The sequence below is a fragment of the Mustela nigripes genome, chromosome 13, assembly GCF_022355385.1.
Source record: "Mustela nigripes isolate SB6536 chromosome 13, MUSNIG.SB6536, whole genome shotgun sequence".
NCBI lineage: Eukaryota > Metazoa > Chordata > Mammalia > Carnivora > Mustelidae > Mustela > Mustela nigripes.
This window is the reverse complement of record NC_081569.1, coordinates 79,610,450-79,626,214: the sequence shown is the minus strand read 5'-3', so window position 1 is coordinate 79,626,214 and position 15,765 is coordinate 79,610,450. Positions and strand designations below refer to the sequence as shown.

The 15,765-nt window shown below is 36.8% G+C and overlaps 1 protein-coding gene across 2 annotated transcripts in view; it reads right to left on the bottom strand.

The window, feature by feature from the left end:
• Nucleotides 1-12,403, bottom strand: part of SCFD1 (sec1 family domain containing 1) — a 108,206-nt gene extending 95,803 nt beyond the window's left edge. For both annotated transcript variants that reach the window (XM_059371238.1, XM_059371239.1), the window contains exons 1-4: nt 12,296-12,403; nt 5,992-6,062; nt 3,505-3,593; nt 497-587 (exon numbers count right to left, since the gene is read on the bottom strand). In XM_059371238.1, the coding sequence (XP_059227221.1) occupies nt 497-587; nt 3,505-3,593; nt 5,992-6,062; nt 12,296-12,356 (312 nt within the window). In that variant the 5' untranslated portion in view covers nt 12,357-12,403. The remainder of the gene's footprint in view (nt 1-496; nt 588-3,504; nt 3,594-5,991; nt 6,063-12,295) is intronic.
• Nucleotides 12,404-15,765: the final 3,362 nt, after the last annotated feature.

The window sequence follows — 15,765 nt, the reverse complement described above, 5'->3', positions numbered from 1 at the left end:
GATGCGGGGCTCGATCCCAGGACACTGAGATCATGACCTGAGCCGAAGGCAGCGGCTTAATCCACTGAGCCACCCAGGCGCCCCAAGATTTTCTGGTTTTTAAAACCAGGGTAAGTCTTAATCAATATGCTTTCTCAGCCAAAAAATTTAAAATTTTTCAGTCTCTTTAAAATTCAAAGATAATCTCAAAAATCAAAGTGGGTAATTAAGTAAGACAATTTTAAATTTTTCACACTAGAAATCTAAGAAATTTAAAAAAAAAGATTTTATTTATTTATTTGTGAGAGAGAGCACACAAGCAGGGGGAGTGGGAGGCAGAGGGAGAAGCAGGCTCCCTGCTGAGCAAGGAGCCCAGTGAAGGACTCGATCCCAGAAACCTGACCCAAAGGCAGATGCTTAACCAACTGAGCCATCCAAGCATTCTGATATCTAAGAAATCTTTTGGAAAAAACCTGTTTCCACAATACAGGGTCAGGAAATTAAGAACTCATATTACCTGGCACATTCTGTCAATATTTTCTTCAGTTGGCATTACAAAGTACACTGCAGGAACATCTGGTATAGGATCTCGATCAGAGTGCAAAAGCCTGAAAGACATAAAGAATGTAAAATTCACTTTTTTCTTAGTCACTTATCTAAAAATATAGTTTTTAAAACAGTATTTCTCAAACTAGGAATAAACCAGTTCAGGGATAAGGAGACCAGTATACTAAAAGTGCTTGGTGAAATTAAGCTTTCTCCTTGTATCAGTGCTAGTATTATTTATTAATAAGATCCTAATGTCAGTCTTCATCTCCTTTACTATAATCACCTGGTATAGAAATACCAATATTCTTCCTGAAGAAAAACTAAAGCACATTCATTATCAATTTTATTTCCAGTTTTTGGTTGGGGGAGGGTGAGTGGGAAGAAAGTGCAGTTCTGCAAGAAGACTAATAGAAACCTGAAAGAGCCTTTAAAAATAATGAAAAATTTTACCCATAAATAAAATCAAATATATTTTTTTAAGTAAAAGATGTATGAATGCTCCCTTAAAACTTTTAGGCAATCTATTTTTTTAATATTTATTGCATCATAAGAGAATGCACAAGAGATCATCTAGGCATCTCATAGATTATACCACTTGATAGTTTTCTCCTACAATTCAGGGAGTACCTTGATTCAAATATCCCAGTATCAAATCACAAAATGTCTTTATTCTTCACTGTAAGATTCTGCTATACTTATATCAGAAAATATGACAACATGCTACCTATACAATATTCTAGTCATCCTTCTGTGAATAATCTACATACAATCTTCCTACACATGCTTCTATACACGATATTGTAGTCACCTCTCTATAAGAAAGAGAGTGAAAGAGGCTGCCACTGTGTCTGCATTTAATGACTTCCTTCCATTTGTTTGGCTGCTGCTAATGACACCAGAAAGATTACACTGTTATGGCAGCCATTGTATGTTATCTTCTTATGCTGGCTGTCCAATTGCCTAAAGGGGTACAACCACCATTTCATCTTCTGGAAACTTATTATTTCCTACAAATCAGCCTAAACCAGCAAGCAGTGTATAAAGTAACTGACAAAGTATTCTTCAGCAGATAGGGAAGAATAGTCAGATGCACCTTGCACAGAAATTCACGAGGGTAGCTCTGTGATCTCATGTTCTGAGCATGAGAAGCAACAGGTAGGCAGAAAGAATCTATTACTCTCAAACTGGCAGTCTAGCTTGTCACCCCTTAAGGAAGCACTAAGGCTCACCTCTGTTAGTCACTGTTACTGAACCATAATGGTTCAGTAATGGTTCAGTAACAAATAGTACAGAATTCATGGTCAAGCAATCTGAACACTGCTACTAACTAGCTGTATAATCATGAAACAATCACTTAAAGTCTATAAACTTTAATCTTTTTGTTAGTAAAATAAAGGAATTAATCAGTAAGGCAGTAACAGTAACCAATGCTTGTTAATAAACCACCATTTCCAAGGATGACATCAAGCCAAATATTCAGGTAAGAAGGATGAACACATTACCAACAACAAATTTTTATTTTAACTCTGAAATAAAAATGAAAGGAAAATCCATATTCCATGTTTCATCAAACCTAAGGTGCTATCAATTTTAAAACATATTATTAAAATAATTTCTGTTAGGGGTGCCTGGGTGGCTCAGTGGGTTGAGCCACTGCCTTCGGCTCAGGTCATGATCTCGGGGTCCTGGGATCAAGTCCCGCATTGGGCTCTCTGCTCAGCAGGGGGCCTGCTTCCCTTCCTCTCTCTCTGCCTGCCTCTCTGCCTGCTTGTGATCTCTCTCTGTCAAATAAATAAATAAAATCTTTAAAAAAATAATAATAATTTCTGGGCGCCTGGCTGGCTCAGTGGGTTAAGCCGCTGCCTTCAGCTCAGGTCATGATCTCAGGGTCCTGGGATTGAGTCCCACATCGGGCTCTCTGCTCGGCAGGGAGCCTGCTTCCTCCTCTCTTTCTGCCTACCTCTCTTCCTGCCTCTCTGCCTACTTGTGATCTCTCTCTGTCAAATAAATAAATAAATCTTAAAAAAAAATAATAATAATAATTTCTGTTAAAAGTGACAGAAAAATGCTGCCAATTTAACCATGATATAGTATTAATTAGAAGATAGATCCTAATTTCAGAAATATAAAAAGTGAAAAATGTATTTTAAAATTGATGCAATATAATATTCTATTAATTTAAAACAAATGCGCAACATAAAATTGAAGAATTTAACCACATTCTGATATGTTACTCACTAGAAATCTAAAACCACATGCCCACTAAAAGAGCACATTTCACTCCAATATCTCATAATAGAATAAGAATTGGTTATAACATCATAAATAGAACAAAATGCAAATAGTTAGAATATCCTAAAATTGGACTCCTTTAGTATATAAAAGTATTAGTACATATACATGAATGCAGCCCTTCTCTAAATGTTCCATTCAGCCAAGTCTACAGCTGTATAGACTTAATTGCTTAATGTAATTTGTTTTATGAAACATACCAGAAATAATATAATCAAATACAGTCAGTAGTTAAGAAGACAGCACAGATAGTTCCTATGGTGATTAACAGTCATTATTTCATAGATACTTATATTTTCCTTATTAATGATAAACTAATTTAGATATTCTTTATAAAAAGTATATTTAAATTGAGGAATAAAAAAATTTTCAGAGATGGAAGAGACCTTAACACAACCAGTTCTTTTTCTTCATTTAAGAGGGTAAACCAGTCTGTACAAAAAGACACAAGAGAGAAAATTTCAATTCTGAAATTATAAAGCCTCAGATTGAGAATTATTTTTAACTTCAGAAGAAAACAGATAAAAGGAGATGAGAAAAAAATGTTGTTTTATACAAGTACAATAGCTAGTATAATTTTGTCTATAAATGTCCCTTAATAATTTGACTTTAAGGTGGCCAAATATATCCTTTAACAATGTATCTGAAAACAAATGTTACTATTAGAAATATGTTAGAACTCACAAATGCAGAGTGATTCCCATGTCTCTCAGCTCTTTCACAGACAGCAATGGAGAGATGATGTCTTGGCCGAATCTGTCATAAATGAGCACCTAGTTAAAATTAAAAAAAAAAAAAAAGCATTTTTAAAGCATCATTATCAGTGAACAGTCAAGAAGAACTCATATTAAGACAATGTTGAAGTATATTTTATTTTAATAAATCATGCATGCAGAGTTCTTTTGCTTGATCTCAATTTAATATTTTCCATCTTTTACCAAAATGTCCATTCATGTCATAACCTACTTTTTAAAGCATTACCACTTATGCTAAAATAAATTAATGTTACATAAATTTATTTCCTGAAATATTTTTTCTAGAATAAAAAAGCATACCAGAAACTATAAAATGTTCATAAAATTTTCGTAAGCTAATAATAAAGGACTTTGAACATACAGCAAACTCAAATACACTTCCCCACCGAATTCGCAAATATCCTTTTTTTTAAAAAAATGTTTTATTTATTTATTTGACAGAGATCACAAGTAGGCAGAGAGGCAGGCAGAGAGAGAGGAGGAAGCAGGCTCCCCGCTGAGCAGAGAGCCTGACGCGCGGGGCTCGATCCCAGGACCCTGGGACCACGACCGGAGACGAAGGCAGAGGCCTAACCTACTGAGCCACCCAGGCACCCTTGCATATATCCTTTCTAAAAAGAAAGAAGTAAAAATTAATCCCTCTCAAAACTAATGTGTAACAAGTGTAAAGAAAATTTGGTAATTTAAGCATCTCGGGTTATAAGATTCTCATTTAAATAATTAGGTCCTATAAGAGTACTTGCTAGCCTTACTTTGTCACATACATTTTTTCACATCCTAAAATATTAAAACTGACATCTTTGAGGGGTAGTAAGAGTCTTCTAACAACTTTAACTTTAACTTTAACTTTAGAGTTAAAGCAAATAAAAGAGAAGCTTCAATTCGTATTTTTTTTTTTTATAACTACCTCAATATTCTCTATGGAGTAAGAAATTGCTAATGGGAGATGAAACTTACTATCATAAAAAAATGCTTTTGCTATATGCCAGCATTTTCTTTAGAAAAGCTAAAACTTGGGCTATCAGGCGGGCTCAGTTGGAGGCACTTGCTACTCTTAATCTCGGGGTCATGAGTTTGAGCCTCACACTGGGTGTAAAGATTTCTTAAAAATAAAATCTTTAGGGGCACCTAGGTGGCTCAAATGCTTAAGTGCCTTTGCTCAGATTATGGGATCTCCAGGTCCTGGGATTGAGTCCTGCATCAGGTTCCCCGCTCAGAGGGGAGTCTGCTTCTCCCTAAAATGCTTCTGCTCCAGTTGTAAGAGGCTGGATGTTTCATCTTTCAAAAGACTTCCCTCTTTAAACCACAGCATATTTGTATTATTAATCATGTGATGTGAAAGTAGTGGGAAGGGAGAGAATTTGATAAATCTGTACCCAAGAATTTCTCAGGCTATTTAAATCAAAAGCTTAATACAGACTTTAGAGACAATAAATGAGCATTGCTTATGCAAGGGGCAATAAGAGGATGCCCGCAAATAAACTTGAAGAAGGCAAAAATTAGGGGTACTCTGAAGCTTAACCTATGAATTCAAAATAGATGACTTTAACCACCTTCAGAGTTAACCTGAAGGACTTTTTTTTAAAAGGACTCATCAGAGTTTTTGAAGCATCCATAATATCAGGTTGACTTATTCTCAATTATTAGCAAAAAAGAAGTATAAAGTGACTATAAACTAATAAGTTTAAACATAATCAGCTGTTTTCTAATCTCTCTGAAGAAAGAAAGTACCAAGTTTAAAATGAAGAAGCTCAAAGTACAGGAATTTTTAAAGGTTCTCCAGCATTTCTCAAAGGAGAAATTTTATAGATTGCTTTTTAGTCCAGTTAGCAGTTTCACTGACAGTTTTATAGATCATAAACTAATAAACTGGCATTCTAGTTTACAGATCACTCTCTCATTAAAATGGACAAGTTCCCCTGAGTCGGACTAACCTTGAACCAGCCTGTAAGCTCCAAATTTGGGACTTGGAAAACTAAGGAACAAAACATCAACCTACTAGTGAGAGGCCAAGATATCAGCTGGATTCCCTAGGTGAGTATTACTATCTTCGTCTCCCTCCATAACGTGTTTATTGAAAAGATTCACATTAAGAGGCTCCTGGGTGGCTCAGCTCAGTTGTGCATCCAATTCAGGTCATGATCTCAGGGCTGTAAGATAGAGCCTTTATATTGGGCTCCTCAATGACCGTGGAGACTGCTTAAGATTCTCTCTCTCCCCCTCCCTCAGCCTCACGCCACCCCTCACCACTTACTAGCAAGCATAAACTCTCTCTCAAAAAAAGAAGAAAAAAGAAACTATTCATGCATTACAACTAAAATGTGCTACTCTTCAGCATTAACAAGAAATTCCCTCCAATCACTACCAATAAAAGCCAAGAAAAAAGGAAAGAGTCCCCATTAAAATAGTCTCTTACCTTCCATACTGGTTCTCCAGTGCTATTTTTAACATGAGGCACATTGAAATTCAACATACGCTTCAAAGCCACTGGAAATGAAAACAATCATCATTATTTTTCAGGATTTCATTCCATGCCCCCCGCATTTATTACTCACATTTATTACCTCAGAACAAAAATGTGCAAATCATTCTAATAAAACTGATTAATCAAATGACTGGACATACAAAAGCAGGATCAGACTTTGTAAGACCATCTCATCTAACAGCTAATTGGCAAGTATTTAAGAGATTTTTCTGTCGCCAGGTGAAAATGTGAAAAATGTTCAGGAAGAAGCCTTTTTCATTCCTCATGACAATGCCACATAACTTTTAAGTGTTAAAAAATTTTATTTTAATTCCAGTATAGTTAACATACAGTGTTATATTAGTTGCAGGTATACAATAATACACAACTCTGCACATTAGTCAGTGCTCATCATGGTAAGGGTACTCTTTAATCCTCATCACCTATTTCATCTACCCACCCCCACCTTCGCTCTGATAACCATTAGTTTGTTCTCTATAGTTAAGAGTCAGCTTCCTGGTTTGTCTCTCTTCTTTTTCCTTTGCTCATTTTGTTTTTTAAATTCTACATATGAGTGAAATAATATGGCATTTATCTTTCTCTGACTTACTTATTTCACTTAGCATTATACTGTCTAGCTCCATCCATGTTGTTGCCAATGATAAAGGGTTAGCCTCTAAAATACAGGAAGAACTTATACAACTCAACAACCAAAAAATAAGTAATCCAGGTAAAAAATGTGCAGAAGACACAAACAGATATTTTCCCACACTACTTTATAAAGATGCAAAAAGAAATTTTGTCAACTGCAAACTTGCAGTGGTCTCAATAGATAACTGGAGCTATTGTCTCTTTACTGTTGGGCTGATAGCATAGATCAGAATCACTTGAAAAATAAAAATTATGTATACTTAAGTGGTTCATATACAAAACCATCATACAGCAGGTCTATGTTGTAGTTATCTTGCAGTATATTTTACGACCAATTTACCTCAGTATCTTCTGAAAAGCTGTACTGTTTAATATATGCTCCATGAAAAAAGTGAGACTTTCCCACAGATATGGCAGGTAACTCCTGCTAAGAAAATGCACAACTTCTAAAATCAAAGCAGTTATACTCTATATTTTATTATATTTTGAGGTTTTTATTGCTCATTTTTATGCATAACAGACTCAGAAACATACATTTATTTGTTTACTTATTACATATAATGTACTATTTGTTTCAGGGGTACAGGTCTGTGATTCATCAGTCTTGTACAAGTCACAGTGCTCACCATAGCACATACCCTCCCCAATGTCCATCACCCAGGCACCCCATCCCACCCACCCCCCTTCCACTCCACCAACCCTCAGTTTATTTCCTGAGATTAAGAGTCTCTTATGGTTTGTCACCTTCTCTGGTTTCATCTTGTCAGAAACATTTTCTAAGGAAAATAAAAATCTCAAAATACTTCTAAGTGAGGTTGAGAATGCCAATATTGAGGAAGGGTATTAATTGGGTAATTTAATTTTTTAGACTGTCAGCTCTGAAATCTACCTGGCTTATTTTTTTTTAATTTTTAATTTTTTAATAAACATATAATGTATTACTAGCCCCAGGGGTACAGGTCTGTGAATCTGCCTGGCTTATTTTTAAAACTATTTGTATTAGGCTTTCTTTTTTTTTTTTTAAAGATTTTATTTATTTATTTGTCAGAGAGAGAGAGAGTGAGCGAGAGCGAGCATAGGCAGACAGAGTGGAAGGCAGAGTCAGAGGGAGAAGCAGGCTCCCTGCGGAGCAAAGAGCCCGATGTGGGACTCGATCCCAGGACGCTGGGATCATGACCTGAGCCGAAGGCAGCTGCTTAACCAACTGAGCAACTTAACCAACTTAACCAACTAACCAGGCGTCCCTTGTATTAGGCTTTCTTAAGTAGTACAAAATAATCTACAAGTCAAACTTCTACCTATATAATATGTAAAACTACATACTGTATACTATATATAGAATACAGAATTTATCATATAATGTTCAAGTCACCAGTGTTGTCAATTTATAGTAGACTGATTCATTCACTAGAAAAACCTCTATTAAATGCTTATATTTCTTTGGGTAGGTATAGTAGTATCAGAGTGCATACAGACACGACTTTTTGGTAAAATGTTAGTAGTTAATGCCTAGCCATTAATACACTTTGCCAGTAATTTACAGCTGCTTCAAAAGCTTACAGATGTTAGGATATTATATAAAAACACACAAACACACACACAAAAAACTTTGGTATTCAAAATAGAAATAACATAGAAGGCATATAGGGTGCTGCAGAATTAACTCTCCCATTGAGCTTTAAGGAGTTCTTCCAGTCTACCACTTCCAGGTAATATAGACAACACCACCCTGACACCGATGGCCTAACAGAGAGAAAATCTCGTTTGTGGGAATAGCTATTCACATTCTTGACACAAAACAACTAAGAAAAACCACAGGCTGAGTCCCAGGTGTATAGAGGTCTTTAGAGGTAGGCCTCACCTTACTGAAAAAGGGGTTTCAGCAGATATTCCCACCTTTGCTTTCTCAGGCCCATCTAGGTTAAGTTTCCTCAACTTGGACCTTTGGTTAACTTGTTAACAGATTTTGACACAGTGGATTTGTTAATAAAATACAAGGTCTGTTTAAAGAATGTGTAAGAATATAATTTTACTTTCATTAGCATTAACTCCCTAAAGGTGTAAATAATTGCTTTTAACTGAAATAGCAAACCAGTTTTCTTTTCTTTTCTTTTTTTAAAATATTTTATTTATTTGACAGAGAGAAATCACAACTAGGCAGAGAGGCAGGCAGAGAGAGAGAAGGAAGCAGGCTCCCTGCAGAGCAGAGAGCCCGATGTGGGGCTTGATCCCAGGACTCTGGGATCATGACCTGAGCCGAAGGCAGAGGCCCTAACCCACTGAGCCACCCAGGCGCCCCACCAGTTTTCTTTATTGACCCTAAATATACTATTCATTTATAGGCTTTGTTAATGTAATTTCACGGTCACCTGGAATGTTTTCTTCACTCATTCGCTATATATTCAGCTCTACTAACCATTCAACAAATGTTTAGTGATTGTTTACCATTTGCTGGATACTGCTCCAGATGTTGGCAATAAACACAAAAGACTGAAAAAAAAAGGACCTATACTCAAGAAGCTTTCATTTTAGTTTGGGGAAAGACAACAAAGTAAAACATGTAGCATGTGAGATCATGACAAGTGCTACAGAGAAAAAACAAAGGAAAGAGGGAAAAGAGTTGCAGTGTAATTTTAAATAGAGTAGCCATGAAAGACCTCCTGAGAAGGTAACATTTGAATAAAGGTCTAAGGGAGGTGAAGGAGTGAGACACCCAGTTATCTCTTAAAGAATATTCCAGAAAGAGGTAGCAAATAAAAAGGCTCTATAGTGAGAGCATTCTGGTGGGTTCAAGGAAAGAGGAGAGTACTAGAGAGTGAGGTCAGAACGTTAAGTGGGTAACAGATCATATAGGGCCCTGTAGCCTACTGTAAGATTATTTTGGCTTTTACTGTGATTGAAACAGGAAGCTGTTGGAGAGTTCTGAGCAAATATGTGACAAGATCATTCTGGTACTGTATGAATAAAAATGAAGAGGAACAAGAATATAAAAACAAGGAAACGGGACACCTGGGTGGCTCAGTTGGTTAAGCAGCTGCCTTCGGCTCGGGTCATGATCCCAGCGTCCTGGGATCGAGTCCCACATCAGGCTCCTTGCTCAGCAGGGAGCCTGCTTCTCCCTCTGCCTCTGCCTGCCATTCTGTCTGCCTGTGCTCGCTCTCTCCCCCCCCCCTCTAAAAAAAAAAAAAATATTTTGAAAAAAAAAAAAAAAAAAAAAACAAGGAAACTAAATAAGAGGTTGCTACAGAAATTCATGGTGCTTTGGACCTGTGGGATAACAATGACAATAATTAGATTGGGGATATATTTTCAGAGTATAGCTGATAAGATTTACTTACAGATCTGATATGGGATATGAAAAACAGAAGTCAAGAAACCTTAAAGGCTTCTGACCTGAGCAACTAACTACAAGGATGGAATTGACATTCTGACATAAGCAACAAGGATGGAGTTGCCATTAATTGATACGGTAGACAGAGTTCAGAGGAAAGGTCTAGGGCAGAGATATAAATTTAGAGATCATTAGCATATACACAGTACCTAAAGCCAAGAGGCTACATGAGATCACTGCAAGAAAGAAAGCACAGTTGATCTCTGGCTCCCCAGTGTTGAGAAATAGGGATGTTGAGCAAAAACCCTCAATGGAGAGGCACACATGAAACGCTATGGCAACACAAGATTCTCCCTGTTGTACTGAAGGTAAGAATAAAGAGGGGAGTGTTCCTGGAAACTCACAAACGAGATGACTTTTGAGGTGACCTTTAAAGGATAAATATTCTTCAAGCAGGCATAGCAAAAAACTGGCAGGCTAGTTAGCCTCCCTATGCCTTGGTTTACTCATCTACAAAATGGAGACAATAATACATGTAAAAATCACTTAAAACAGTGCCGAGCCATATTGAAAGCTCAATATCAACTATTATCCACCCAAATAGATTGCAAATTCCTCTGTATCATAGTGTTCTGTACCTAGAATATTTGAGAATTGATTTTGATTTACTTCCCAAAACTTTCTCAGTAGTTAAGAGGGAAACGTTTACTTCTGCTACTATAGCACATATATAAGGTTTTACCCTCCTCTGAAAATAGGACAGAACTCAACTAGAGTAGTAATTTGATAAATGATTAATGTGGCATAACCTATCTGGCTACAAGATGAAATCTCACTATAATGAAGTTTATTTCCACAGAAATCAAAATTACACTGTTGGATCTTAATATTCTACAAAGTTTCTGCATATAAAAATTACAACCATACAAATTTCATTTTTTGAAAAGCTCCTTTGTATTGGTGAAGTCTTCCTTGATATGTTGTTTTATTTTAATATGTAGTATGACCTAATTAATTGAGCTTTATTAAGCTGCCAGAACCATACTGGAAAGACAAGTGGGGCTTCAATTTGCTTACAGATAAAACGTATGGCAGGTATTCCTCAAATCTTACTTATTTAAATTGTGCCTAACTTCATCTGATAGCTTATACTAACTTATCTAATGGGAAAAGCAGAACACAATTCCATATGCACTTGGTGTCATTACTAGATTAAAAATCTATCGATTTTTTTCTTTGAATTCTAAAGGAAGGAATCAAGCACAACCAAAATCCCCTCTGTAAGCCATATTAATTGTAACCATTTATTTTTCCTTTCAGATTAACATGCAGAAGAACATGATTACAAGGGATACAATTTCCAAATATGCATATTCTTGATGGTTTGTTCCTATTTGCTCCTCAGAATTAACAGCTTGCCAACTTTCAGGACAATTAGCTAACAGGCATAAACCATTAGTCTGTAGCTAACAGGTATAAATCATGTATTTCCCAGAAATTTACAGAAAATAAGGAAAAACAAAGAAAGATGGAAAAAAATTTGAAGCTCAAGGGAAGAAATATGTACCTTAATAAAAAAACAAACCCAGATTTCTCTGTACAAATGAAAGCTATATAACTGCTCTATCGATAATGAAACGAACAGTTCTAAAATACTAATCTGTCAAACGGTTAAAATGACAAAGCTACCAATCCATTTGCTTTTTGCCATTATTCAACTCCATTCCGGCAAGCTAAAGAAGGAAATCTTTATCACTAGGCAATTTTCCTCAGGTACCCCCAAAAGACTGGTCCAAAGGAGAGAAACAGCAGAACGTAAACTGCTCTGAAAGAATGCCTAAATTTTGTAATTGTGGAGGAAGTGCCCCAAATGAAACTCCCTCAACATTAAAACTAGCAGAGAACTGAACCATGCACAGAAACAAACCCAGAAACTTGATAGGTGGCAACAAGGGGTAAAATGTCAGCTGCTCGATCTTCTTGTGATGCCTTTCTGAGGCCCAGTAGAAAAGGGACAAGAGCAGGACCGTAGCAAACGCCCCACCCTGAAGTCCCTTCTCCTGAACCACATATGAGGGGCCGAGTTCTCAAGCTACTGACATCTTTCCTAAAAACTCAAAAGGGGAGGGGCTCTCATTGCTCTAGGAATCGGACTGAGCTTCTGGAGAGCCGTCTGGAGCTGCCTGCACCGCGACCGAGGGAGGGGAACAAGCAGAGGAAGAGGATGTCTCCACCGCAGGCGTAAAACCGCGGGAAAAAGGGAATAAATCGTACCGGTTTGTCTCTCTCGAATACTAGCTGCTGCAGCCGCCGCCGCCATCTTGACTCCCACCATCCACTGCACGGTTGGCGAGCGCAACCCGAGGATTACGTGGCCGCCCTGACTGCCCCGGAAGCAAAGCCCGGAGGGGCGGGCCGAGGGAGGCACTTGGAGCCTGGATACCGCCTCTTTCAGCTTTCCTCAAAACTGGGGAGACCCGGTATCAGCCCTTCGTTTGTATTGACATTTGCAGAAATAACACAGAGGACATGGGGAGATGGAGAGGAGAAGGTAGTTGAGGGAAATTGGAGGGGGATACGAGCCAGGAGAGACTGTGGACTCTGAAAAACAATATGAGGGTTTTGGAGGGGCGGTGAGTGGGAGGTTGGATGAGCCTGGGGGTGGGTATTATGGAGGGCACGTAGTCCACGGAGCACTGGGTGTAGTGTATAAACAATGAGTTCTGGAATACTGAAAAGAAATTTTTAAAATAAATACAAATTTAAAAAAAAAACTGGGGAGACCCAGGGAGTTAATGCCTGAACACCTCGTAGTGTTTACTTTTCAGCTGTGAAATAATAGGGGGTTTTGTCCTATCTAATCAAGCTACAGCTTCTCAAATGGTAGCTGCTTTAAATCGAAATTCTAGGGAGGAGCGTGGGGTTAGTAACTAAGTACTAAATTGGTCGTTTTCAGATCTCTTAAATGTTGAGAATGCTCTAGGGGTTTAAAGATCACTAGACTTAAGTAAACGAAGCTCCAGAAACAAAGTAGGGGTTAAAATGTTAGCTCATTTCTGTTTCCAAGTGCCGCAGAAGTCTCCCCGTTGTCCCCTTTTTCAGGGAAGCAGGCAGTTTTGGAGCATTGCTCTAAATTCTGGCAGATTTCCCAATCTCATCTGTTAGGCAAAATGGTCTAGTTTTAGGGGCGCCTGGGTGGCTCAGTGGGTTAAGCCGCTGCCTTCGGCTCAGGTCCTGAGCTCAGGCTCCTGGGATCGAGTCCCGCATGGGGCTCTCTGCTCAGCAGGGAGCCTGCTTCCTAATAAAATCTTAAAAAAAAAAGTCTAGTTTTATGCTTATTTTGCCTACGTGTACACAGGAGCTAAGAAGCTACAAAATGGCAAATTGGTAGCCTCCTCCCATTTAAGTAACTCCAAGATCACTTAACAGGTGGGGGAAGTTAGTGGACAGAGCTGGTATTTTAGCAGTCCATCGCCTTAACCACTTGGCCACCTCGTCCCCAGAGCTGGTATTTTAATGTACAGGTGAAGCCATGATTGACAAAACTTATCTGCTTATTTTAGTTTTTGTGTAAAAAAGTTTTTCGACTTTGGGGTATAACTGACAAAATTTGTAGTTTACATAGTTATGATTTAATAGAATTATAACACTATGAAAGGATTCCCATCTAGTCATCACATCCAATTACCTCAAATATTCATCTTCGTTTATTTTGATGAAAATACTTAAAAACTACTCAGCAAATTTCAGTTATACAATAGTTATCAACTGTAGTCACCATACTATATATTATGTCTCAGACCATATTCATCTTACAGTTGAAAAGTTATCACTACATCAAATGAACTAAAAAAAACAAAAACCAAAAAACTCCAAATTCATGTAAATAGACCAAGAGTGGCTACCAGGGGCTGGTGGGTGGGAAAAATAGGTTGATAAAAGATTATGAACCTACATTCTTTACCTTTAAGAATTGCATCATCTCTCATTTTTACAGCTAACTGGCATATTCAGTAAGAAAATATTTATATTCAGTGTTATTTTGAAGCACTATTTTGAAGGAAACACCAATGATCCAAGTGTACTGTAATTAAATGACAATTCCTGCCCTAGGGAAAAATTCTACTTCATTGTTTGTTCTCATGGAATGTGAAATATACATTTATCTTCTTCCAATATGTGAGAGCCCAATCTTGTTGATTTGGGTACTTTCACTTTCAAATGCAGATCTATCAGCTAACCATTTCAGTTCTATCACAGACTTCTTTCCTAGACTGAGTCATATTAATGTAAAACATTAAGACAATGTTTAACATTTATATACAGTATATACATATGAAATGATAAAAACTGTTTTGACTAAGGTGTGCACACAGGGTGGACAAAAAAACTTATAAAAAAATATACCCCACAAAATGGTGGAGTAGACAAATAGACCCTGTAAGGCTGAGACTGAGAAAGGAATTTGTCATGCATTCTTAGAATCAGCAAGAATCAAACTGGCTTAAAGGGTTAACTTAATTTAAACTGGCTTAAAGGGTTAACTTAATTTACTGTAGACTTTTAACTGGCTCTACCTATCCAGATCTTTGGCTTAAATAATTTATTCTGGTAAACTTATTTTACATTAGGGAATACTTTTAACACAGAATGTCTCAATATGGCTCATTAAAGAGAGGTTCTCGGGCGTCCGTCAACAACTGATTACAGGATCTCTCAAATATGAAAAAGATCTTGTATTTAGCATTGTCAGAATCTTAAAATCCTAACAAGATATTTAAAATAGTTCATATAAGCACTTCACATTTAGTAGCATGAACATATTTATTTAGGAATGTCATTATCAGTATCATGTTTTCTGGTTACATCTGAAGTCAAAAAAGGGGGAGGGAGGAATAGGCTGCCACATCAACTATCACTTAGCATAATACCTGGCATACAGCAGGCATTGGATGGAATATGTCTGGCAGTTGGAAAAGATAACAGTCGAAAGAGAACTTGAAAACTGGGTCTTTTCAAAGCAATCCAAATTTTTCTGAACTACACATACATTCAAGTAATCCATTATACAATGTGATGTTCTACTTTGTACTGAATTACTTAAAGCATAAAACTTTGTATTGCATTACTTAAAGCATAAACACTAACTTAATAGCTTCTTGTAAAACTAACAATGAAGAAAGTGATAATCCTTATATAAAAGAATTACATTTAAATGGAATTTTGTTCTAATCATTTTCTTACAATGACTAAATACAGAGAGCAAAGTCATGGAGAAAACTTACCTATTATAATCTTCACTTCGCATTCATCATTGAGTACAATAGCTTCCACAAATTTAGGGAAAGAATTATTACAAGTTTGGCATAAAGTAGAAGCCAAAGTGAATTGCCAGGTGAGTAATCAAATGAAGGCTTTTTACTTGACCCAAATAATGGCTTATTCATAATGTAGAAATTAAATATTACAAGGTGTAAAATGATAACCCAGTTTCTGATGAGATTTTAAAGAAACTTTAACCTTAAATACTAAAAAATTAAAATGACTACAAGAATAGTAAAGAATTGTATAAAAGGTCTTCAGATGAACTTCCCATACCAAAAGGTTTAAAAAGTGTCTAAAAACAATGAATTTAAAACTAATCAAAGACTGTTAATAGTAGATGTACAATAGATGACTTTATGGTTTTCCTCAATATTGAGTATAGGAAACACACTTGAAATATATGGCATTTAGACGACTGA